This window comes from Rhinoraja longicauda, chromosome 15 (assembly GCF_053455715.1).
Source record: "Rhinoraja longicauda isolate Sanriku21f chromosome 15, sRhiLon1.1, whole genome shotgun sequence".
Taxonomy (NCBI): Eukaryota; Metazoa; Chordata; class Chondrichthyes; order Rajiformes; family Arhynchobatidae; genus Rhinoraja; species Rhinoraja longicauda.
In genome coordinates this window covers 32,119,486-32,144,150 of record NC_135967.1, presented here as the reverse complement: position 1 = coordinate 32,144,150, position 24,665 = coordinate 32,119,486, and the positions used below count along the sequence as shown (strand labels likewise).

The 24,665-nt window shown below is 42.6% G+C and overlaps 1 protein-coding gene across 1 annotated transcript in view; it reads left to right on the top strand.

Moving 5' to 3' along the window:
- The first annotated feature begins 13,428 nt into the window (after positions 1 to 13,428).
- The window catches only part of LOC144600626 (rho GTPase-activating protein 6-like), a 185,536-nt gene continuing 174,299 nt past the window's right edge, over positions 13,429 to 24,665 (top strand). The window contains exon 1 of the mRNA XM_078412440.1: positions 13,429 to 13,729. Coding sequence (XP_078268566.1) covers positions 13,688 to 13,729 — 42 coding nt within the window. The 5' untranslated portion in view covers positions 13,429 to 13,687. The remainder of the gene's footprint in view (positions 13,730 to 24,665) is intronic.

Genomic DNA, 24,665 nt, shown 5'->3' with positions numbered 1-24,665 from the left:
GTTACTCCAGCTTTTTGTGTCTATCTTCGATTTAAACCAGCATCTGCACTTCCTCCCTACACATATTGTTTAAATATTTTGGAAAATATTAACCCTGGTGTTTTAAAGGTGTATGTTTTATTTTATTCACAAGGTGACAAAGTCTGTTTGAAAATGGAAGGTGAACCACAATTTGAGGTATAAACTTCTCAGCGCACTCCCAGAAGCACTATCAGAAGTAACAGAGGCAGGGCTGAGGTCTAAACACCACCCCATCCCACCCCACCCATAGCTAAATCCCCCTCCTCCCCCCACCCCCAAATCATCACAAACTTTTCCCTCCTCTCAGCCAGAAGACGATTAATGTCCATTCGCACTCATTGCCAATGCTCTCTCCATTCCACTCTGTTTCTCCTTCAGAGCCAACTGATTACATTGTACCCAGTACTTCATCCCCTTCACTCTAGAACTCATTCAAGTTGGGACATCTGTGATCTGAGCCATTTTCTGGCCAGTGGAACCCCATTTACTATTAATACCAGCAGCAACTCTATATCTGGGAGCGCAAGTAATAAATATAGGTTTTTCTCAAGTAATTAAAAACCTTAATTGGGATCATTTGAAGTGTTGATGCTCTCATTAAAATGTGTTTGCTGCTGTGACTGAGAACAAGTTGAATCCTACCAGCTCATTCCTTCAAGGACACATTAGAAAACCTCCCAATCCCTGCATGAGGTTCATGTTTATCTCAGGGTACTTTATGTCATGGGGAAATTACATATGTCAAAGAGTTAAAATAACCTTGATTAGTTAAAAAAATATATATGTATTTTTATTAGCAAGACCAGGCACTACTAATTTGCACAGGTCACAAGTCCATTGATTGAAGCTTCTGGAAGTATTCATGTTTTACCTTAATCTTGAATGTATAAGACTTCCCGAGCTCCCAGGTGTTACGCTTGGAGAGCATCTACATTTCTGAACCAGACTGCGCGAGCAATGTCACATTGTGGTGAGGATAAGGGATTGAATGCACCTTGTGATAAAAGCCATGTACCACCACTTCGAAATGCAGTCGGCATTTATCCCGCAAACAGTGAGATATGAGTGCACTTACCTCGAGAGGACTCCATCGCTTTATGTCTGTGATGTCTTGCACTTATGCATTTGAAATTAAAATTGTGCGCTTTAAAAGTGACTCAGGAAATTGGGAATGATCAATAGCTATTTTTACATATATTGGAAAATGCATTTCCCTGCCCCGATAGTTTAGTGATAAATAAATATAATTGTGTAATCTTTGGGACAATCATTAAAAAGAAACTTGAAGCAAAATTCATTTTGAGCTAGTTGTTATTTTTTTCTGAAATCCTCTTCCAGTTCCTTAAATGATTCCAGAAACAATTCAAGAACAGTTTTAATTTGCTCTGAAATATGCATTAGCTTCACTTGAGGCAGGGGAACATTTTGAATCTAAAAATAAGGCTTAATAATTCTTTAAACTGTTTCGTTCTTTTTTCTCCTAAGGGTGCAGTTGCTGGAGGACATCTTCAAAAGGCAGCAGCTCTCTGACACGTTGCCAAAGCAGTCATTCATTCCTTTTGAGTCTGGGATCTGAGTTGGCTTATTGACTGCTCGAGGCACCATCCAGTCCCACATTCATAGAGGCAAAAGTGCATAGAAGCACACATATTGAGACAGCTACATACCATTCCTTTCCCTGCATGTACTGAAATACATACATTTATGCACACAGGCAACAAGGTTACTAGTTAGTTATCAGTTGATCAATATCTGACTGATTCCTATTGCTCCACTCTGGGAAATTATCGTCTACTGTATTGGCCCGTCACTGAATTCAGCCTTGGCACAGGAGATACTTTGCTTCCTTTCATGTCACTGTCATGTTGTGCATTCATGCATTGAACCAAAGCCAAAGAACTGTGCATGCTGGAAATCAGAAATAAAAACAGAAAAGGTTGGAGATATTCATCTGGTTTAAATTTTGTTTCTCCCTGTTTTTCTCTCTCCATAGGTGTTTCCCGACTTCTGAGCTTCTCCAGCATTTTGTGCTTTTATTTCTTACAACTTCCTTACCCATCATCAGAACTGTAATTGGAAAATAATCCAATTGCCCCAGCATTGTTAGAATGGGATCCAAAACTGCAAGAGATTCTTTGCGGCTCACTATAGTTTTAAATACTGTATCGTGATTCATTTGACACTACAAAAAAATCTCATGTTTTTGTTCTGTGAACATCATTACCAGCCGTAGTCAGTCACACCCATGCAACACCCAAACTGAACTGTAAGAAACAGGGAAAGGAACGGGGTTAATTGGCCCCTCATAGTTGCTCTGCCATTCAATGCAATCATGACTAAAACAACCTTGGCCCGCGACACCACTTTGCCACTCTCTCCCCTTACACATTATTGGGAGGCAAAGGGGCAGCACAACGATTGAGCTGCAGGCTCACAGCGCTAAAGACCTGGGTTCGATCCTGACCTCGGTTGCTGTCTCTGTGGAGTTTGCACATTCTCCTGTAACCGTGTGGGTTACCTCTGGGTGCTCCGGTTTCCTCCCATATCGCAAAGACGTACAGGTTTGTAGGTTCATTAACCGCTGCAAATTAACCCTAGTGTATAGAGGATAGAACTGGTGTAAGGCTGATCACTGGACAGTGTGGGCTGAGGAGCCTGTCTCCACGCTGTATCTCTAAACTAAACTAAACTAAATTTCCCTTGTAGTTAAAATGACCATGTTCCCACTTTTTCTCCTTACCTCTTGACTTCCTGGTGGTATAAACGCAATCCCTGTACTGTTCTATGTTCCATCCCAGTAGTGAGCTTGATGAACCTTCTCTACGCTCATCAATACACATACATTCTTCCTTCAAATGGAAATCAAAATTGTATAAAATTGTACATCTTCCTTCCAGGTCATCAGTCATCATCATTAACATTATTGTTAGACCGATTCATTATTGTTGGACCATGTTTACATGGCTACTACAAACCGTGTATTAAACACTGAGAACTTATCAACTTTCAGAAGAATTTTTAAATATTTCAAATTGTAATGACAGACAACGAAGTCAAGCTTGTTGGAAACATTCCAGCCAGTCACTGTCCCAATTATGCCTAGTGTAGGAGAATGAACCAGGTGGACACATTGCCAGTCACTGCAACCCAATGCAATCCGAGTGTTCCCTAAATGGAAACCATCGATGAACCATGAGGTCTCTTCCCAGGTAAAGGCCAAGACCACAGTCTACAAATCAAACGATCCCAAGCAGTACAAGAAACCTCGCTATGATCTTCGCAGAGCCTTCAGGAATGCCAAGAGACAATACCAGGACAAACATGAGTCCCAGTATAATTACTCAATCATTCACAGACTGTAAGGACCAACTACTGCAAGGAAGGTATTTATTCACAAAATGCTGGAGTAACTCAGCAGGTCAGACAGCATCTCAGGAGAGAAGGAATGGGTGACGTTTCGGGTCGAGACCCTTCTTCAGACTGAAGAACTACTGCAAGGAAGTTCCCAGCCATCTTTAATCTCTCCCAACTCTGTTCTGAGTCACCCATCTAGTGATGAAGATCGCTGTCATCCCGGTGCTGAAGAAAATCAAGATCTCATGCCTTAATGACTACTGTTCAGTGGCCTTGACATCCACTATCATGAAGTGCTTCAAGAGGCTGGTTAAGGCACACATTAAATCCAGCCTACCAAGCAACCTTGATGCACTGCAGTTCACCGACAGCCACCACAGGTCCACGGCTTCTGCCATCTCCCTGGCCCTACACTTCTCCCTGGCCCTACACTCATCCCTGGCCCTACACTCATCCCTAGAACACCTGGATAAGAAGGACACTTACGTCAGACTCCTATTCATAAACTTCAGCTCTGCTTTCAGTACCATTATGCCAACCAAGCTCATCTCCAAACCCATGGAACCTGGAGTCAACACTCACTTCTGCAACTGAATCCTCGATTTCTTGACCAACAGACCACAAATCTCGTCCAACTTTCAACATAGTTAGAAATGTAAAATTTCCAATCACCAATTGGAATGGTGGGATTGTGAATATTGAGGATTTGTGACAAATTATCCTCGATGATGCCTGGCCCGCTGAGTTCCTCCAGCAGTTTTGCGTTTTAGCTACTAATTCATGTAGATGTATTTGAATTATTGGAACACCAGGAGCATGGATTGTATTGAACGTTGACAGAAGAACGCACTTATTATATAGGTGCGATGAGCAAAGTAAGAGAAACAGGACTCGCTACAGCCACCTCATGGCAATTCAACAATTAGAAGCAAGGAGTATTTCCAGGCCAAAGGGTGTTACCAAGATGAAAGCTGATCATGTTGCATGCTTGTGAGTAGCTCAGAGATAAGGTCATAACCTAACTCGCCAGAACCCAAAGATTGTAACATGGTACCTCCTAAAAAAACAACAGGCTACTGAGTCAGTATATCGTGGTATATCAGCAGATTGTAAAGACCCTTGGGCCAACGTTAACTTGAACTTGTAAAAACATGATGTAAATGCAAGCGTTTAAAAATAAAAAATCCTCCAGATATTGGACATCAAAATTAAAAACAAAACAGATGGTGCTAGATATACTTAGCAGATAAAGGGACATTGAGCTGGAAAAATAAACATTGTTTTTCCACTCCACAGATGGTGTCTGACCCATTGACACTTCAGCACTTTTTGTTTTATAAGGGGAGAGACAAGAACATATTGGGGTGGACACTGGGGAAAGAGATACATATCTTTTATTATCCTTTTCAGAATTTTATTAAGATAATTCATAATCATGAACACTTTTTAGTGTTGGTAAAATAAACAACAATCCCACCATTCCAAATTGTAATTGGAAAAATTAAAGTTCTAAATATGTTGAAAGTTGTAGGAGATTTGTTTCTGGTGCTTGATTATCTCTATCTGTTTTATATTTCTCATTTTACTTTCATTATCTAAAGATTTTCTGTCCGGCAGGGGACGTTAATTTTTAAGTTATGTATTTAAAGTGTTGTGATCTATTATTTCCCAGAGGATAAAAAGCATTTAACACTCTATCGTCTACTGCTAACATTTTCAAATGCACTGGAGTATTCACCGTATGTTATTAAATCTAATGGGTTTGTTGCAACCTCTTCATGTGCACGTATCCAAATGGGAGCATTCAAATGTTGGCATGCCTAACTGTTTGCCATAGAATCATTTCCCCAGTGTCTCAGTGTCTTAGTATTCAATTTTCCCGATGAATATTGCTGAATGTGAGGCTGAAAAATCTTATCTTGTGTCCGCTAACATTTGCAGGGACTGACCACTATATGGTGTTGCAGACCAAGCATTTACCAGCAATGTGTACGAAGGAACTGCAGATGCTGATTTAAACCGAAGATAGACACAAAAGGCTGGTGTAACTCAACCGGGACAGGCAGCATCTCTGGAGAGAAGGAATGGGAGTCATTTCCGGTCGAGACCCTTCTTCAGACTAGTTAGGGATAAGGGAAATGAAAGATATAGACGATGATGTAGAGAGATACCGAACAATGAATGAAAGATATGCAAAAAAGTGACGATGATAAAGGAAACAGACCATTGTTAGCTGTTCGTTGGGTGAAAACGAGTTGGTGCGACTTGGGTAGGGGAGGGATAGAGAGAGAGAGAGAGAGAGGGGGAGGGAATGTCAGGGTTACTTGAAGTTAGAGAAATCAAGAATCATACCACTGGGTTGTAAGCCCCCCAAGCGAAATATGAGATGCTGTTCCTCCAATTTGCGTTTAGCCTCACTCTGACAATGCAGGAGACCTAGGACAGCAATCCTCACCTTCAATCCTCCTGCCCACAGTCTCATTTAGCAGAAAATAGAAGCTAGAGTTCTAGAAGATCTAAGATAGGTTTACAGTGCACATATGTAAAGTCAAGAAGTCTATTAAACAAGGTTAGTGAGCTACAGATGTAAATAAATGCATTAGATTGTGATGTCCTGGCTAAACAAAATGGCTTAAAAAGGGGTAGAAATGTGTTTTAAATACTGCCAGATACGAGGTGTTCTGGAAAGTCATTGAAGAGGAGGAGAATGCACTATTGATTAAGGAGAATACTGCAGGACTGAGGAGGGAGGAGCCCTGGAGTGAGTAAGGCTAGCACACAACTCTATTGCTTTAAAACCAGTCGAGATGTGTGATAGCATCAGCAGGAGTAAGAAGGCCCAGTTTTGTGAGCATGTTCACAGTAAGGCTGAAGGGCGGAATACTGCACATAGGTCAATCTTTGACCTCATCGGAGTGATGTGTTGGGACAGATAACCACATAGGAGTTACCTAACAAAGCTTTTAACATTTTGTAAATCTCAATTTTCAAATGCCTAATAAATATATCCAATTACAATGTGGTAATTTTCAATTAACCTACCCTCATTTTGGTTACCCATAATGTGCAGAATTGCAATCTGAAATCATCTCCCGATGCCCAATAATGTGATTGTCCTTTGATCTGGACTCCCCAACAAAAGAAAGTTTCCCTTAATCTACCTAAACTCCTTGGTGTGCAAGGCACAATGTAACACATAACTTGGAGAAGACTGAAGACTGAATTCTGAAGCTGTCCATTAAATAAGTTTCACAAATCAAATTGGAAAGCTATGAACCTTTGAGGTTATGTTTAAGTTGGGTTTTTTTTCCTTCGGTTTGTTTGTTCTGTTCATTGGAAAATAAGGTTTTTATTTCAGATTTCTTTTCCATGGGCAAGATATATCATGCAGGAAGATGATAATGGCTAAACAGTAGGAACCGACAATTTCCCTCCTTGTCATAAGTACATTTGTTGACTGTTTTAAAGTACATCAGCCCCTGACAGATGATAATTTTTTTTGTCTTTGTGGAGCTTTCTTTATGAATCTTTCCTGTTGACCCTATGCGTAGAAATAGCATAAGATGCAATTCCCAGTCATATTGAGGTCAACATAAACTCATCTAAATTCATGTTGCTGGAGGAAAGGCTGGAACTATACATTTAATCTTCATACACAAATAGATGTTGTATGTAAGGGGAGAATGTACAGGTAATGGCAAGACCCTGAACAGCATTAATGTACAGAGTGATCTTGGGGTCCAAGAAAGTTCCTGGCCTGAAAGTCACCTCTCCTTTTACTACATAGGTGTTGCGTGGCCCACTGAGTTCCTCCAGCACTTTGTATCTATCTTTTGTCCCCCTTCTCTGCTATCTCCATTGAGTTATTCTCATTAACCTTCTTCAGATCAATGACAAGCACACCACTGCTGGCTTGCATGGTCATTGTTGAACTCCTCCAGTGTCCTCTGGTATATTCATTCAGCCCATCCTAATCCTAATATCAACAAAACTAAAGGCACCAAGGTTTTGGAGATTCTGTATCGATTCAGAAACTCAATGCTAAATGAGCCACTAGCTGTAATTAATGAAGGTTACTGAGATGGTGTGATAACTAATTTAATATATCCACACAGCCTAGTTTTGTTCTCACTTTGATGGGCAAGTGCCCCAGCTCTGTTAAATCTATGCTGGAGATGCAACTCTTAAAACTTCAAGAAATTCAGTTTACAAAGTTAAAATTAACATGCCACGAGGAGGTGAATTGCTGCAGTATCGGTAGCTCATCTTCACTGAGAAAACACTTCTTCACACAGAGAGTGGTGAGTCTGTGGAATTCTCTGCCACAGAAGGTAGTTGAGGCCAGTTCATTGGCTATATTTAAGAGGAAGTTAGATGTGGCCCTTGTGGCTAAAGGGATCAGGGGGTATGGAGAGAAGGCAGGTACAGGTTACTGAGCTGGACGATCAGCCATGATCATATTGAATGGCGGTGCAGGCTCGAAGGGCCGAATGGCCTACTCCTGCACCTATTTTCTATGTAATGGTCAATGTTTTGTGTTTTGCTGGTGTCTGGAAGTGTCTAATTAAACTTGGAAGTGGAAGTGGAAGTGGGGATATTCTGGTCTGGTTCCAAACTTCTTAGTTAGTCCACCTAGATGCACCTTACTTGCTCTGGAGGCTTAAAATTCTCCCTCTACTCCTTATTCCATAAGGAATACGACAATGGAGGGAAGAAGCTGGAATTCTGCAGTACTCACATTATAACAGCAGGGGGAGAAAGTGGTGCTAAAGAAAGGTTCTGTAAGCATTGGCATTCCCGTATAGGAGTGGTGCACCATCAATTTCTGCTGCTTTGGAAACAATTGAAATTGCAATCCCTTTTCCGTCAATTTATTTGTAAACAGCTATGTTGTTTTTGCCAACTTACAAATGTTGGTTTTCAGATTTTGCATCTAAGCTCAAATTGTCTGCATAAGCAGTAGGAAGTGTTGATTCTACAGAGAAGAATTCTAAACATCATACTTCAAAAGAAAATGTCATAAATATTTGGAAGTAAACAAAAAATATAGAAAAGAATATGGGAATGTAACTGAACTGCTATTCTAAATAGCTGCACCAGCCAAAAGGGCTTAGGGAATAGCCTCTATTTCTATACGACATCGGGAGCTCCGGCAGCGGCAGAGGCAGCGTGTTCGCCCGCCCCGAATCGCGGGGCTTGGGTCGGCCCGCCGCGGACCTTTCACCGTCCGGCGCGGCCTGGAATAGGTCGTGGACCTTTCACCGTCCGGCGCGGCGCTCCAATGTCGGGAGCCCCGACCGCCCCGACGTGGCAAGTTCAACAGCCTGACCTCGGGAGAAGACGGCAGGGAAGAGAAAATACATTTTGGCCTTCCATCACAGTGAGAAGGGACTGGAGGAGACTCACTGTGATGGATGTTTCTTTTGTTTGGTGTTAGTGTATGATTGAATGTGTTATTGCATTTTTATTGATTATTCTTATTGGTCTTAGTGTTTCAACTGCGGGTAATGTTTCATTTCACTACACATTTATGTGTATGTGACAAATAAACGACTATTGACTATTGACTATTGACTAAACTATTCTATAATTCTATAATATAGTACACATAACAAGGATCTCAATCAGTATTAGACAGACAATCAATATTGCCTGCATTTTTTTCTTCCTCTAATCATTCAGTTTTGACCTCAGTGCTTTGTTAATGTCCTTTTTAATGACTTTTTAAAATTATCATATCGTCACACACTATTACCCACTGGCTCCACAGCAATTTAGGAAAAGGGTTTAGGGAGTGTACTGAGACACATGATAGTCTGAGAACCACAACTATAATTGTACTAATAAATCTCCTCTCAAAATCTCTGCTTAACTTCGGTTTATTGGTCAGCGGTAACTTTTGAGTAAAATGCAATTGATCTCAAATCTGGTTTGACTTTGATTTAGTAGCATTTCACGGTTAAAGATGGCCCGAGCATTAACTTATAAATTTCAGTAAATGAATGTAAAATGCCACGAATTGTTCTAATTATCTGTTCGAGTTCAATTGACAGTCAAATAATTCCTATGTCCTTTCAATCTTTTTCTATTTGAAATGTTTCTGAATTCATTCTTAACAGGTTTTACTCATCACCTAATTGTGCAAAAGTGCTATCTGGACAATTGAGAGGTGAACTGAAAGGAAAGGTGGAGATACAGGTATTGGTGGCAAAGATACTATATATGCATTATTCATAGTCTTAAAATACTTTGATTTACACTTAAAACACAAAGTACTTGTGCTATAACAACAGAAATAAGTGCCCAACCAAGAAAACCATGCCCAATGCCAAAGTGGTATCTAAACTACCTATAGACACTTATGTTACAGGGTGTTTATTCACAAAATGCTGGAGTAACTCAGCAGGTCAGGCAGCATCTCAGGAGAGAAGGAATGGGTGACGTTTCGGGTCGAGACCCTTCTTCACACTGATGTCAGGTGGGGTGGGACAAAGGAAGGATATAGGTGGAGACAGGAAGATAGAGGGAGATCTGGGAAGGGGGAGGGGAAGAGAGGGACAGAGGAACTATCTAAAGTTGGAGAAGTCGATGTTCATACCACTGGGCTACAAGCGCAGGGTTCCAGGGTAATAACTAACTTCATATTCAGTAATAAGCTATCTACATGTGAACAAACACACAAGCTAAATTTTTAACCAAGAAACCCAATCCCAACGCAACATGAGAATCTAAAATGCCTTTACACAGTTAAACTATGGGACAACACAAACTAGGCATATAGATTCCAATATATCATTGAGGTTATCAAGTGGGCACCTCCCTTCACTGGTATTTCATTGAGTTAGGCCCACGACACCTCGGGAAGGCTCAACAGTTAGTTCTGGCATTCCAGAACAACCCCCCTCAATACCTGCTCTCACCATCTTTGCTACCACTATGCACTACTAGGCAGCTAACAACGTAAATACAAAGTGGCTGAACCCACACAGATTAGGCCCAGGACATGAATTTTTTTAAGCACCAAGCTTGAGCCACTCCTCATTTTTGAAATGTGTTAAATTGCAGGCTATTTTAGAGCATATTTTGTTACTTTTTGTGTCAGGATTTATGAATGTGGAAGTTAAACTGTGTAACAATGAATATGCTGTAATTTCATCTGCTTTTGTAAAATGAATCTTATAAATTGTTTTGTGTCACTCATATTCATACATCGTGGCAAACCTTGAGAGGAAGGAGCTGACTATTGTGAGCAATAAGCTTTCAGCCATGTGACTAACTTCTTCTTCTTCTTCTTCTTCTTCTTGCGTTTGAGGCAGCAGAAATTATGTAATGCCCTCCAGGTGCTGTAGCCAGTGCAATGTGCTGTTGTCAAGGGCCGTGAGGTCTACCCCTCCACCAGGGGGACGGAGGGCAGTGCTGTCGAAAATGACGTGCTGCGCTGTTTGCTGGTCTGCTCCACACATGCAGGCTGCTGATGAACGCAACCCCCAACGATGCATGTTGGCATTGAACCGGCCGACCCCTGTGTGGAGCCGGTTCAGGGCGACCCACTCTTTGCGGGGCATGTCCAAGCCGGGTGGGGCTGTGGTGTTCGGTGCGACAGTGAATTGAGGAGGTCACGATGTCTGTTCCCAGCTGGTTCTCCATGCCCCTAGTATGTTGAAACCGGAGCCACAGAGGGTCGCTGCATGACAGGAGAAAGGGTGACGAGATGACAGGCGTTGAGGTCCCAGTTGCTGTGAATCCTGGGCGAGGTGGCGCAAAGACTAATTGGGATCAGTAGGTGGCAGTAAGGTAGGGTATATGTTTATCGTGGGTGAAGATCAGTCAGGGAAAGGGTTTGGAATCCCGGACAAGCCAACTTTCCTTGAGAATGAAAGACCATTTCTGCACCTCTCATAAGGTAGGAAACTTAAATGAGAATGGCTGGCTTTGTGGGCAGGTGAGGATTGGAACCACTGAGTGAAACAGGGCGATTGGCAAAGAGGCTTGTGATAGTCATTTTGGTTGCCTGTTCAGCCTGTGCCAAATGTCTATTTTGGGGCATATCTTTTACCTTTTTGTCAGGAAATGTCAAAGTTAAATTGAGAGAGTTGCTGTTCTTTCTTCTACTATTTGTGAAATAAATCTCATAAATGGTGTTTGGTGTTGAAGAATTTCCAGATCAGAATCTTGCAAGAAAAACTGTAGTTGTGATATTCCAAAGTGACTGGTAATTCAGCAAGCAATAATTCCTTAGGAGAAATTGTGAATTAAATATCCATAGAAAAAAAATGTGGACTCGCCTATTACTGGCATTTTATTTGCATTTCTAAGAAAGGAGGTGAATTCCCTTTACACTCAGTGGTAAACCCACATTATTGCTCAGGCGTGCTTTCAGATGAGGCAAGAATACAGAGACGCCGTCAGTTCTCTAGGTATGTAGGTTAATTGGCTGGGTAAAAAATGTAAAAATTGTCCCTAGTGGGTGTAGGATAGTGTTAATGTACGGGGATCGCTGGGCGGCACGGACTTGGTGGGCCGAAAAAAAGGCCTGTTTCCGGCTGTATATATATGATATGATATGATATGATATACCAGTGGAGAGAGAGCAGTAAGTGATTGTCTCAATTAATACATCAAAACCTTTGCTCTCTAAACTAGTTAAATTGGCTGCCAATAAATCATAATAGTGACTATTCTTTAAACACATTTCAATAGCTGGGAGACTGATTTGTGCCCACACTCATTTTCCAGTGTTTCCCAACTTACATCCCACAGAGGCTTAAGATAAGCACAAAATGTTCAAGTAACTCGGTGGGTCAGGCAGCATCCCTGGTAACGTTTCAGGTCAGAACCCTTCATCAGACTCCAGGGATCCTGTCTGACCCATTAAGTTACTCCAGTATTTTGGTCTGTATTCAATATAAACTAGCATTCGCAGTTCCTTGTTATCCCACTTGCTGGATGCTTTCTCAGTACCTTTGTATTTTATCTTAATTGGAATTCCAGTGCCTTGTGTTAGGCAGAGAGAAGAATATCTGCCCAGAATCAGGCAAACTCAGGCTTAGTTGTGATGCTTTTGTTGTTGAATATCTGACTAATACTCACCATTTATCATTGAACACGAATAGGTTTAGGTTTAGCTCTATTATTGTCAAGTGTACCGAGATACAGTGTACAGCTGTGTAGGAAAGAACTGCAGATGCTGTTTCAATCAACGGTAGACACAAAATGCTGGAGTAACTCATGCAGCATCTCTGGAGATCATCCCATTCCTTCTCTCCAGAGATGCTGCCTGTCCTGCTGTTACTCCAGCATTTTGTGTCTACTGTGTGTAGCTTTTGTTTGTGCGCTATAGAATCAAATCATATAATATTATACATGAATGCAATCAAGCCACACACAAGTATAGCATGAAAAGCAAAGAGAAAAATAGTAGTTTGGTAAAATATCAATTAACTGATGATTAATGCAGAAACAAGGAACTGCAGATGCTGGTTTGTAAAAAAAAAGGGCCCAAAGTGCTGGAGTCACTCAGCGGGTCAGGGGACATCTATAGAGAACATGGTTGGGTGATGTTTCGAGTCGGGACCCTTCTTCAAACTGCTTATGGTGGCAGGGTGGTGGGGAAAGCTGGAAGACAGGAGTGGAAAAGGATAAAGCCAATTAATATCCGGTTTCACAAGATATTCTCAAGTGCAGATAATAAGGTGAAGAAAACAATTGTTTTTTAAATTGGACTATGAACCAGATAAAAAAGACTATGTATAAAGCTCTGTTATTATTAACTGAAATTGGCTACATGCTGAGACAATGAATAACACACGCTGATTCCTTTTAGCTACAAAAACACAATCTCTCCGATACTAAGAGGTGACCAGGAATTTTCATATGTGAGCTTCCCTGATTCCTTAGTAAAGACTATCATGGCAAAGTTAATAGCTGCTGCATACATCCTCTGAGGATTTCTCAGTCTGACTCTAAACCGCACACCTTCAATTCGCCCCAGCATGCCTGCAACATGAAATTCATTCTGCTGTCCTGAGAATTTGCCTTCCAGAAGCATTTTCTCTTTGCTCTGTTAACTCTCTGCCTCCTGTTGTGAGTGTGAGAGGCAGTCCAGGCTGACACCAAACACCAAGGCAACAGAAAATGAGTGGTGCCACCTGATCAAAATACAACGGGCAGCAGAGAAAGATGATGTCGAAGCAGAGATAAAACTCTCTTGATTGTTTCCTTTTGTTGAATTGCCGTCTTCATCTGGCACAGTAGCTTTCTGGTGTTTACAAGGAGATTTTTCGTGTTGTTTCCTGTCTTTGTGAACTGAAGCATGGACAATTCAGCATTTTTTGACAACTTGTTATATTACATGGTGAGTCAAAAGCGATTCTTTCACAAACAGTACTAAATTTTTACTTACCAATTTGTTTTTACTGGTGTATGGCATTTTTGTCTTGTTGAATATATTTTAGCTCTCTGCTCTTTAGACTTGTGAAGTAATTGCTTTGACTGGCTTTGCATTTCTTTTTGTTTATAATTTGATGAGGTTTGATGGCGATATGTTCCTCTGGGATGAACTAACTCAGGATTCAAAATATGAAATGGAAAACAATTTACAAAGGCTGAACTTTGAAATACTGGAACCAAATGATCTGCAATATGTTATCAGTTCAGAGAGAGAGAGAAGGCAGAAAAGCCTTTGGCTTCGGTAAAGGGTGTGAACTGCAGAAATTTACAGGTCCATTTCAAAATTTCGAATTGCATTCAGAGGAAAGCCATCTAAGTTTTGCACTTACACTTTTTCCAGTCAGGAGTATTTGTGGCACGTAATTCAAAATAAATGTTTGGATATTTTCTGAGAATCAAACCATCACTTTGCTGTAGAGATTAAACCATGACACATAGCTGGTGAAATTGTCAGATGAGTCAGTATTATTGCTGTAGAAGTCCTCGGATAACAAAACGGATGTTTACAAAAGATAATAACAGCACGGATTTGGATGAAAATGTAATCTAATAGGTTTACAGAGAGGAAATCCATGTAAACATACACATCTGATGTGCTTGAGACTCTATAGTTTAATGCATTCATACAATATTCAGGTAGATAATGCAAGTTTTTTGGATTGTATTAATGACATTGGTTCACTTTTGACAAGCTGCTTAATTTTCAAAGCTATCTAGCATAGTATAATTTTTGGGGAATAATGCACTGCATCACTGATATTCTCCCAACAAACTAGGATGGCACAGTGGTGCAGCGGTAGAACTGCTGCCTTACAATGCAGACTACAGGTGCTGACTGCACAGAGTTTGCACGTTCTCCCCGTGACTGCCTGGATTTCCTCCGGGTGCTCCGGTTTCCTCCCACTTTCCAAAGACGTGTGGGTCTGTAGGTTAATTGGCTTTGGTAAAAATTGTCTCTAGGGTGTAAGATAGAACTAGTGCACAGGTGATGGTTGGTCGGCACAGACTCGGTCGGTCGAAGGGCCTGTTTCCACACTATATCTCTAACGTAAATGTGCAAAATCAATTATCCAAGTGCTACTCTCCAGATATCAGGTGATTGTGATTCTCCTGGATGCTTTCTACTGACTGTCATCTCGCTAAGAAAAGGTACTGCAGGTGATGAACAACAAAATAACTGATTCAAATGAAATAAATATTTTGCTCTTCCTTGATTGCTACCTTTTAGCTAAAATGTTTCAAAAACTATTTTTATCTTTGTGTTTTGGGTTCAGTGTGTTTTGTGTTGTGGGTGTGAGGTATCAAAATGACTGGGGCAACTCAGTGGCTCAGCTGGGAGGGCTGCTCCTCACAGTGCCAGAGACTTGAGTTCGATCCGACTTTGAGTACTATCAGTGTGGAGTTCATACGCTCTTCCCTGTGACCGTGTGGGTTTCCTCCGAGTGCTCCGGTTTTCTCCTGCATCCCAAAGACGTATGGGTTTGTAGGTCGTTTTGCCTCTCGAAATTGTCTTTAGTTTGTGAAAAGTGCATGAAAAAATTGTGATAACGTAGAACCAGCGTGAATGGGAGATCAATGATTGCTGGAGACTTGGTGGGCCGAAGGGCCTGTTTCAGCTCAATGGGCTGGAGTGAACAATGCAGACAGTCGCAGCTGAGATGTGGCGATGACTGATTTCTCTCAGGCAACAAATCCAATGGTGAACAACCATCACTGAGCTTGTTATCATGGGGAGCTCTCTGGCCTGGGAGAGCAACTTCAATTCCATCCAACAGAAGGTGATGAGAGGGAATATGGGATCCAGGTAGACTTGACATATGGAGTGGGGGTTGTCAATTCCTAGCAATGGCCGCACTCTTTGTACCTTCCAGGGTGTACATTTGAGCACTGAATTCCACTCTGCTCATCCCACCCCACACAGCCAAACTCTCCGTACCAAGCTGAGGGTGAAACACTGCTGCGGGTGCAAGCAGAGGGTAAGAATTTGTCCCAGGTACCCAGCACCCAGGTACTTTGAACAACAGCAGGCACCTTTAGTGTATATATGTCTTCTTATTGCACAGGGGGCTACCTTTCTGTGAGTGTTTGGACAGCAGGAACGAGTGTTATAGAGACACCAGTTCATCTCCATTAACAACTGTAAATCCCCCACCGCTCCCCTCCCCCAAGGTGTCCCCCAAGGCTCAGTCCTTGGCCCCCTCCTCATCATCCTCTACCTGTTCCCCCTTGGTCAATTAATCCGCCGTCATGGTCTCAACTTCCACTGCTTCGCCGATGATATCCAGCTCCTCATCTCCACCAAGTCAATCTCCCCCACCACACACTCTACACTGACAAACTGCATCACTGAAATAAAATCTTGGCTTCAATCAAACTTCCTCAAACTCAATTGCAACAAATCTGAAATCATCATCATTGGTCCAAAAACGCTCACCAAATCCACCCAAAACTTCATCCTCAACATTGATGGTCTCCCAGTATCCACCTCACCTCACATCCGGAATCTTGGAATCATCCTTGATCAAACCCTCTCCTTCGACAAACACATCAAACACATCACAAAGACAGCCTTCTTCCACCTCAAAAACATTGCCCGTCTCCGTCCATCCCTCTCCTCCACAGCTGCAGAAACCCTCATCCACGCCTTCATCACCTCCCGTCTGGACTACTGCAACAGCCTCCTCTATGGCGTACCCTCAAAAATCATCAATAAACTTCAATACATTCAAAACTCCGCTGCCCGTCTACTCACACACACCTCGATCCGTGACCATATCACCCCCGTACTTTATAAACTCCACTGGCTCCCCATCCCCCAGAGAATCCAGTACAAAATCCTCCTCATAACCTACAAAGCCCTCCATAACCTGGCCCCATCCTACCTGACCGACCTCCTCCACAGGCACACTCCCACCTGCACCCTCCGCTCTGCCGCTGCCAATCTCCTATCCCCCCACATCCGGACCAAACTCAGATCCTGGGGGGACAGGGCTTTCTCCATCGCTGCTCCCACCCTATGGAACTCACTACCCCAAACCGTTAGAGACTCCCCCACACTCACCACATTCAAAACATCGCTGAAGTCTCACCTGTTCAGTACTGCCTTCAACCACTGAAGGTCACCTCACCTTCTGTCTCCTTTCTCTGTTCATTTATTTATTTACTTATTTATCTATTTATTCATTTCCCTATGTTCTCAAAATCTCTGTAAAGCGTCTTTGAGTATATGAAAAGCGCTATATAAATAAAATGTATTATTATTATTATTATTATAACTCACCAGAGTTTGTGGGGTTGTGATAAACTGGGCAGCAGTGTACACCTATTCTTCCTCATCCCATTACTACAGTACAATGGTGTCGATGGTATATTTATGTACCTTTTGCTGGGATAGACAAGTGTATGGGTGATTGCTGATCGGCACGGACTCGGCGGTCCGAAGGGACTGTTTACTCGCTGTATCTCAAACGAAATAGGTGGTATATTTATACTTTTCTTGCTCTCTTTTCTCTCCAAGAAGGGAGTGCACAATTACTTATCATATCAAAGAACGATAGAGTTCAGAACAAAGTAATTCAGCCCCATGTGCATGACCTTACTCTCTCGTAGAGTTCACCAATAACACAGCCATAAAAATGGCAGTGTAATGCAGCAGGTCAGACAACATCCCTGGAGAACATGGATAGTTAACTCAGTCTGAAGAAGGGCCCCAATTTGAAACGTCACCTATGCATGTTCTCCAGGGATGCTGCCTGACCTGCTGAGTTACTCTGGGCATTTTTATGTCTCTTTCCATAGTTTAAAGGTGATTCCGAATGGCTTAATTCTACTCCTATGACTCCTCTGCTCCTAGGGAGGCACGGTGGTGCAGCGGTAGAGTTGCTGCCTTACAACACCAGAGACCCGGGTTCGATCCTGACTATGGGTGCTTGTCTGTAAGGAGTTTGGACCTTCTCCCTGTGACCTGCATGTATTTCCCCGGGAGCTCCAGTTTCCTACCACACTCCAAAAACATAAAGGTTTTTAGGTTAATTGGCATGGTAAAATTGCAAATTGTTCCTAGTGTGTGTAGGATAGCGTTAATGTGTATGAATTGTTGCTCAGGGCGGACTCAGTGGGTTAAAGGGCCTGTTTACACGCTGTATCTCTAAACCAAACTAAACTTATGAACTTGTGTTCTCTTCTTGACCACATTTTTACAACTCTGCCATTTAAGCCAGTAAGCCCTGGCAGGATCTACCTATCCTTGCATTAAATATATCCACTGACTTTGCCTCCACAGCCTTACGTGGCAAAGAATTCCACAGATTCACCACCCTCTGACTAAAGAAATTCCTCATCTCCTTCCGAAAGGAACATCCTTTAATTCTGAGGCTATGACCTCTAGCCCTAGACTCTCCCACTAGTGGAAACATCCTCTCCACATCCACTCTATCCAAGCCTTTCACTATTCTGTACATTTCAATGAGGTCCCCCTCATTCTTCTAAACTCCAGCGAGTACAGGCCCAGTGCTGACAAACGTTCATCGTAGGTTAACCTACTCATTCCTGGAAACATTTCTGTAAACCTCCTCTGGACCTTCTCCAGAACCAGCACATCCTTCCTCAGATATGGTGCCCAAAATTGCTCACAATATTCCAAATGCGGCCTAACCAGCGCCTTTTATAGTCTCAGCATTACATCCTTGTTTTTTCATATAAGCCCTCTCGAAATAAATGCTAGCATTGCATTTGCTTTCTTACTGCTGATTCGACTTGCAGATTAACTTTTTGGGAATCCTGCACCAGCACTCCCAAGTCCCTTTGCGCCTCCCATTTCTGGATTCTCTCGATATTTAGAAAATAATTTATGCCTTTATTTCTATTACCAAAATGCATGACTCCATACTTTGCTACACTGTATTCCATCTGCCATTTCTCTGCCCACTCTCCCAATCTATCCAAGTCCATCTGCAGAGTTCCTGCTTTCTCTACACTGCCTGCCCCTCCACCTATTTTCATATCATCTGCAAACTTGGCCACAAAGCCTTCAATCCCCTCATCCAAATTATTGCACTAAACAAACAGACTAGGTAAATAATGTGTGAAGAAGTAATTCATGAACACAAAGGAGTACTCCTAAATTATGAATGTTCAATTTCGATGAAGTCTATTTCCCGTCCTTGTGTTCAGTGACTGGTCTTAAGTGTTCAGTGAGGCCAGGTACAATAACCTTCAACAGGTGAAACACACATCTCTGTTATCAAAGTAAACACATTAGAGGCACTGGTTGTGTTAGAAAATGAAGTGTTCAGTTTAACTCTGCTGATTTTCTGCAGTGGCAAAAAGGTCAATTTGAAATTTTTGCATTTGATTTCCAGCTCACATCATTCACAAAATCCATTATAAACATAATCAACTTTTGGAGAACAGAAAGCAGCACCATGCCCTCTCCTATTATTGACAATATTATGTCATCTGTCGTTGGGCGGCTCAATGCTAGCACAAAGGTTCAGCAGTGATTTATTGTTTTAACAAGTTCAATTATTGGGCTAAACAGCATCAAAGCACCGAGCCCTGCGGAACTCCGCTAGTCACTGGCAGCCAACCAGAAAAAGCCCTCTTTATTGCCACTCTTTGCCTTCTGCCATCCAGCCAACCTGATATCCATGCTAGTATCGGCCCTTTGATGGCCTCTCATCTTCCTTAGCAGCCTCTCATGTGGCACCTTATCAAAGGCTTTCTGAACATCTAGGTATTTTACATCTACTGACTTTCCTTTGTCCTACTATTCTTCAAAGAGTTCTAGCATGTTTGGCAGGCAAGATCAGTGAACATCTAAGTACTCTATTTATTCACAAAATGCTGGAGTAACTCAGCAGGTCAGGCAGCATCTCAGGAGAGAAGGAATGGGTGACGTTTCGGGTTGAGACCCTTCTTCAGACTGAAGAAGTCTGAAGAAGGGTCTTGACCCGAAACGTCACCTATTCCTTCTCTCCTGAGATGCTGCCTGACCTGCTGAGTTACTCCAGCATTTTGTGAAAAATACCTTCGATTTGTACCAGCATCTGCAGTTATTTTCTTGCACTATCTAAGTACTATAACCTCATCCTTTATAATGGACTCTAAAATGTTACCAACTACCGGTCAGACTAACCGGCCTATAGTTCCCACTATTTTGCTTTCCTCCCTTCTTGTGCAGTGGGGTAATATTGGCAATTTTCCAATCATCTGGAACCACTCCTGACTATATCACTATCAATGCCTCCTCAGTCTCTAAAGCCACCTCTTCCAGAATCCTAGCGTGCAGTCCATCCAGTCCAGGTGACTTATCCAGCTTCAGCCCTTTCAACTTCCCAAGCACCTTCTCCCTAGTAATAGCCACTCCACTAACTTCCATCCCCTGACTTTCTTGAATTTCAAGCACATTGCTGGTGTCTTCCACTGTGAAGACTGATGCAAAAAGTTATTCAACTCCTCTGCCATTTCTTTATTCCCCATTTTCACTTCTCATGCATTATTTTCCAGTGGTCCAACTCTTTCCTCTGTCTTACTCTTTATATAACGGAAGAAACTCTTGCTATCCTCTTTTATATTATTAGCTATCTTATCTACGTATTTCATTTTTTCTCCCCATATTGCCATTTTAGTTTCCTTCTGAAGTTTTTTAAAACCAAAGATATTGGTTTATTATTGCCACATGTACTGAGGAGATACAGTGAAAACAAATTGTGTGCCATCCAGTCAAATCACAAGTACAACAGGTAGTGCAAAGCAATAAATACTAGTACAGAATACAGAGTTACAGCATTATAGCATCACAGCCATAGAGAAAGTGCGGGTTAAAAAAAAGGTTCAAGAGCCTTAGCAACAGGTAATTTTGGAGATTGGAATTACACGTTTAGGGCAGGACAGTGGTGCAGCTGGTAGAGTTAGCCAAAACCGACTCCAAATCATTTACTCTCCGATTCCTTTTAATTCCAATTCTGGTTATGCAGTGGATTTTTGTTTGACTTGAATGTTTATGAAACTTTGAAGGGTATCATCGCAGCTTTGTTATACCAAGTTGTCCAAACCTGGCTTTTGACCTGTACTTCTTTGACCTCAGATTCATAGAGTTTTTCAGCACGGAAACAGACATTCAGCATCCGACCAAGCGGCTTACTTGAACATTAGCTTAAATTTGGATCATATCCCTCTAAACCTTTCCTATCCACCTACTGAATCAAATGTGTTTTAAATTTTATCATTTTACCTGCCTCTACAACTTCCTCTGTCAGCTTGTTCCATAGACCTGCTACTCTGAATGCCAAAACCTAGCCTTTCAGTTCCCCCTTAAATCTTAGTCCTCTAGCTTTAAACTTGTTCCCTCTAGTTTTAGTTTTCTAGTTTTAGTTTTCTCTCATCTCTCCCTCTACACCCATTACACTCTAGTCTCCCCTACCCTGAAAAAAGAATGTGGCTATCCACCTTATCTAAGCCCCTCGTGGTTTTATAAACATCTACAGAGTCATCCCACAGCCTCCAATGCTCCAGTGAAATCAGTACCATCCCATCCAGTCTCTTTATAACTCAAGCCTACTTGTCCTGGTAACATCCTCTCCACCTTAATCACATCCTTCCTCGCACGGTGACCAGAACTGCACAGTGAGCACTTCAAGTGTGGTCTCATCGACATCTTGTATAGCTGTAACATAATGTGCCAACTCTTGTACTCAAATCCCCCACTGATGAAGGCAAGCGTGCCACATGCCTTCTTCACCACTAACTGTGTTGCCAACTTCAGGAAACTATTTGCTTGTACCCCTAGGTCTCTCCATTCTACAACAATTCCCCAAGGACCTGCCTTTTACTATACATGTCCTTCCCCAAAATGCAAAATGCTTCACTTACCACTTGGCTGAGTTAAAGGTGGGATCCCAGTCCCATCCTTGCTTCTCTCCTCTCTCTCTCTCCGCACACTTTATGCTCTTTCTCTCCCTTTCCAAACATTCATTGTTACATTCCTTTGCACTCAAGCATCCTTTAGTTGACCTCACCCCATGCCTCCTGTTTTACTCCTCTGTTCCCTTCTCCTTCCCAATGCTCTCCCTTTAGGTCTCTCTGGGGAGTGAACAATTCAGCATCCTAAGCATCGCCCTTTTCCAAGGAACTCTACTGAAAACACCAGAAAAATACTGACAAGTTTGACTGTTTTTGGCTTGGGGGAGAGAATCAGGGGTCAGAGGAGGATTTTCTTAAAGTCTTTGAAAATATTCTTATTGGACCCGAGGGAACAGAAGCAAACAGCATTTGAACAGCTGCTCTGTGGTCAAAAAAATGTTCCCCCAAAACAAAACAAAACAAATTAGTAAAGATCGGGTGAGCAAGAGCAAGGACGACCATTGGCTGAAAGCAAGTATGTGTTAATTGAAGGTAAAAAGTCAGTTTAAAAAGAGCATGAAAGATACGCTAGCAGGCAATCAGTGACGCGCATACCTCTAAGCTCGTCAGGTAGGCAGGATAGATGTGTACGTGGATTGGCTGATCAATAAAATGAGAAGTTTGATAAATTGGCCAATTAGGCAATTTAGTGGCTGATATGAACAAAGCTTGCACAAGGGGTGTGGCCCTGTTGAGGGAAGTGCCCTGTGAGAAAAGTGCGAGTCTTTGGCTGAGAGGTTACAGTTGTTTTTAAGCCTGATTTGTTTTTAGACAATAAACTAATGGCTGATAAGTTGGTGCAGTGTATTTCCTGCAGGATGTGGGAAGGTAGGGGCACTGCTGGAGCTTCTGGGACCTGCAAGAACTGTGTCCAGGTGCAGCTCCTGAATGGATGTGTGGTGGAGTTGGAAAAGCAGCTGGATGACCTCAGGGCCATCAGGGAATGCGAGAGTTTCCTGGACAGGACCTACTGTGAGGCTGTCATGCCAAGGGTCCAGGTCGAGCGAAGGTGGGAGACTGTTTCAAGAGGGAGTGAACATGGACTCCAGGAGACCCCGGTGGCTGTGCTTATTGCAAACAGGTACACCCTCTTGGGAGCTGTCGGGGCAGAAGACACTTCCAGTCCGAGCGGCGGACAGGTTGGCGGCTCTAATCCAGGCAAGGAGACTTGACCGGGGAGACCGTAGTCAGGAAGAGCCATAGTAGTGGGTGACTCCATTGTCCGAGGTACGGATAATAGATTCCGTGGCGGCAGGCGGGACTTGTGGATGGTCTGTTGCCTCCCTGGTGCCAGGGTTCAAGACATCACGGACCGGCTTCAGAACATCCTAGTGAGGGAAGGCGATCAACCGGAAGTAGTTGTGCACGTGGGCACAAACGACGTCGGGAGGAAGAGGAAGGAGATACTGCAACGTGAGCTTAGAGAGTTAGGAAGAAGACTGAGAAGTAGGACGTCAAGGGTGGTTATCTCTGGACAGTAGATTATCTGTACCTCCTGCTGGTGAAGGCAGGAACAGAGAGATCGGGGATATGAATGTATGACTGAGGGGCTGGTGCAGGGAGCAGGGATTTAGATTTCTAGACCACTGGGATCTCTTCTGGGGTAGGGGTGAGCTGTACAAAAGGGACGGGTTGTACCCTAACAGCAGGGGGACCAACATTCTGGCAGGCAGGTTTGCTAGTGCTACAAGTGTGGCTTTAAATTAAGTAATGGGGGGGAGGGGTTGACAAATTGGGAATATGAAGATGGAGTTAAAGGGGAAGGGAATACAAGAGAAATTGCAAAGGACTCTCGAATAAATGGGAAGGGAAGTTCTAGATGGGATAAGAGAGTAAGGTCAGGGCCAATTGTGACCGGCGTGAGAGGGGAGGTGAATACCAAAGTTAAAGTGTTGTATTTAAATGCGCGAAGTATGAAAAATAAAGTGGATGAGCTTGAGACTCAGTTAGACATTGGCAAGTATGATGTTGTGGGAATCACAGAGACATGGCTACAAGAGGACCAGGGCTGGGAACTGAATATTCAGGGGTACACAACACATAGAAAAGACAGACAGGTGGGCAGAGGGGGTGGGGTCGCTCTGTTGGTAAGGAATGATATTCACTCCCTTGCAAGGGGTGACATAGAATCAGGAGATGTAGAATCAGTATGGATAGAAATTAGGAATTGTAAGGGTAAAAAGACCCTAATGGGAGATATCTACAGGCCCCCAAACAGTAGCTTTGACATAGGGTGCAAGTTGAATCAAGAGCTAAAATTGGCATGTTGCAAATGTAATGCTACGGTGGTTATGGGAGATTTCAACATGCAGGTAAACTGGGAAAATCAGGTTGGTAATGGACCCCAGGAAAGAGAGGTTGTGGAGTGCCTCCGAGATGGATTCTTAGAACAGCTTGTACTGGAGACTACCAGGGAGAATGCAATTCTGGATTAAGTGTTGTGTAATGAACTTGATCTGATAAGGGTACTCAAGGTAAAAGAACCATTAGAAGGCAGTGATCATAAGATGATAAGTTTTACTTTACAAATTGAGAGGGAGAATGGAAAATCGGAAGTGTCAGTATTACAGTATAGCAAAGGGGATTACAGAGGCATGAGGCAGGAGCTGGCCAAATTTGACTGGAAGGAGGCCCTAGCAGGGAAGACGGTGGAACAGCAATGGCAGGTATTCCTGGGAATAATGCAGAAGTTGCAGGATCAATTTATCCCAAAGAGGAGGAAAGATTCTAAGGGGAGTAAGACGCACCCATGGCTGACAAGGGAAGTCAAGGGCAGCATAAAAATAAAACAGAAGTATAACATAGCAAAGAAGAGTGGGAAGCCAGAGGATTGGGACTCTTTTAAAGAGCAACAGAAGATAACTAAAAAGGCAATACGGGGAGAAAAGATGAGGTACGAGGGTAAACTAGCCAATAATATAAAGGAGGATAGTAAAAGC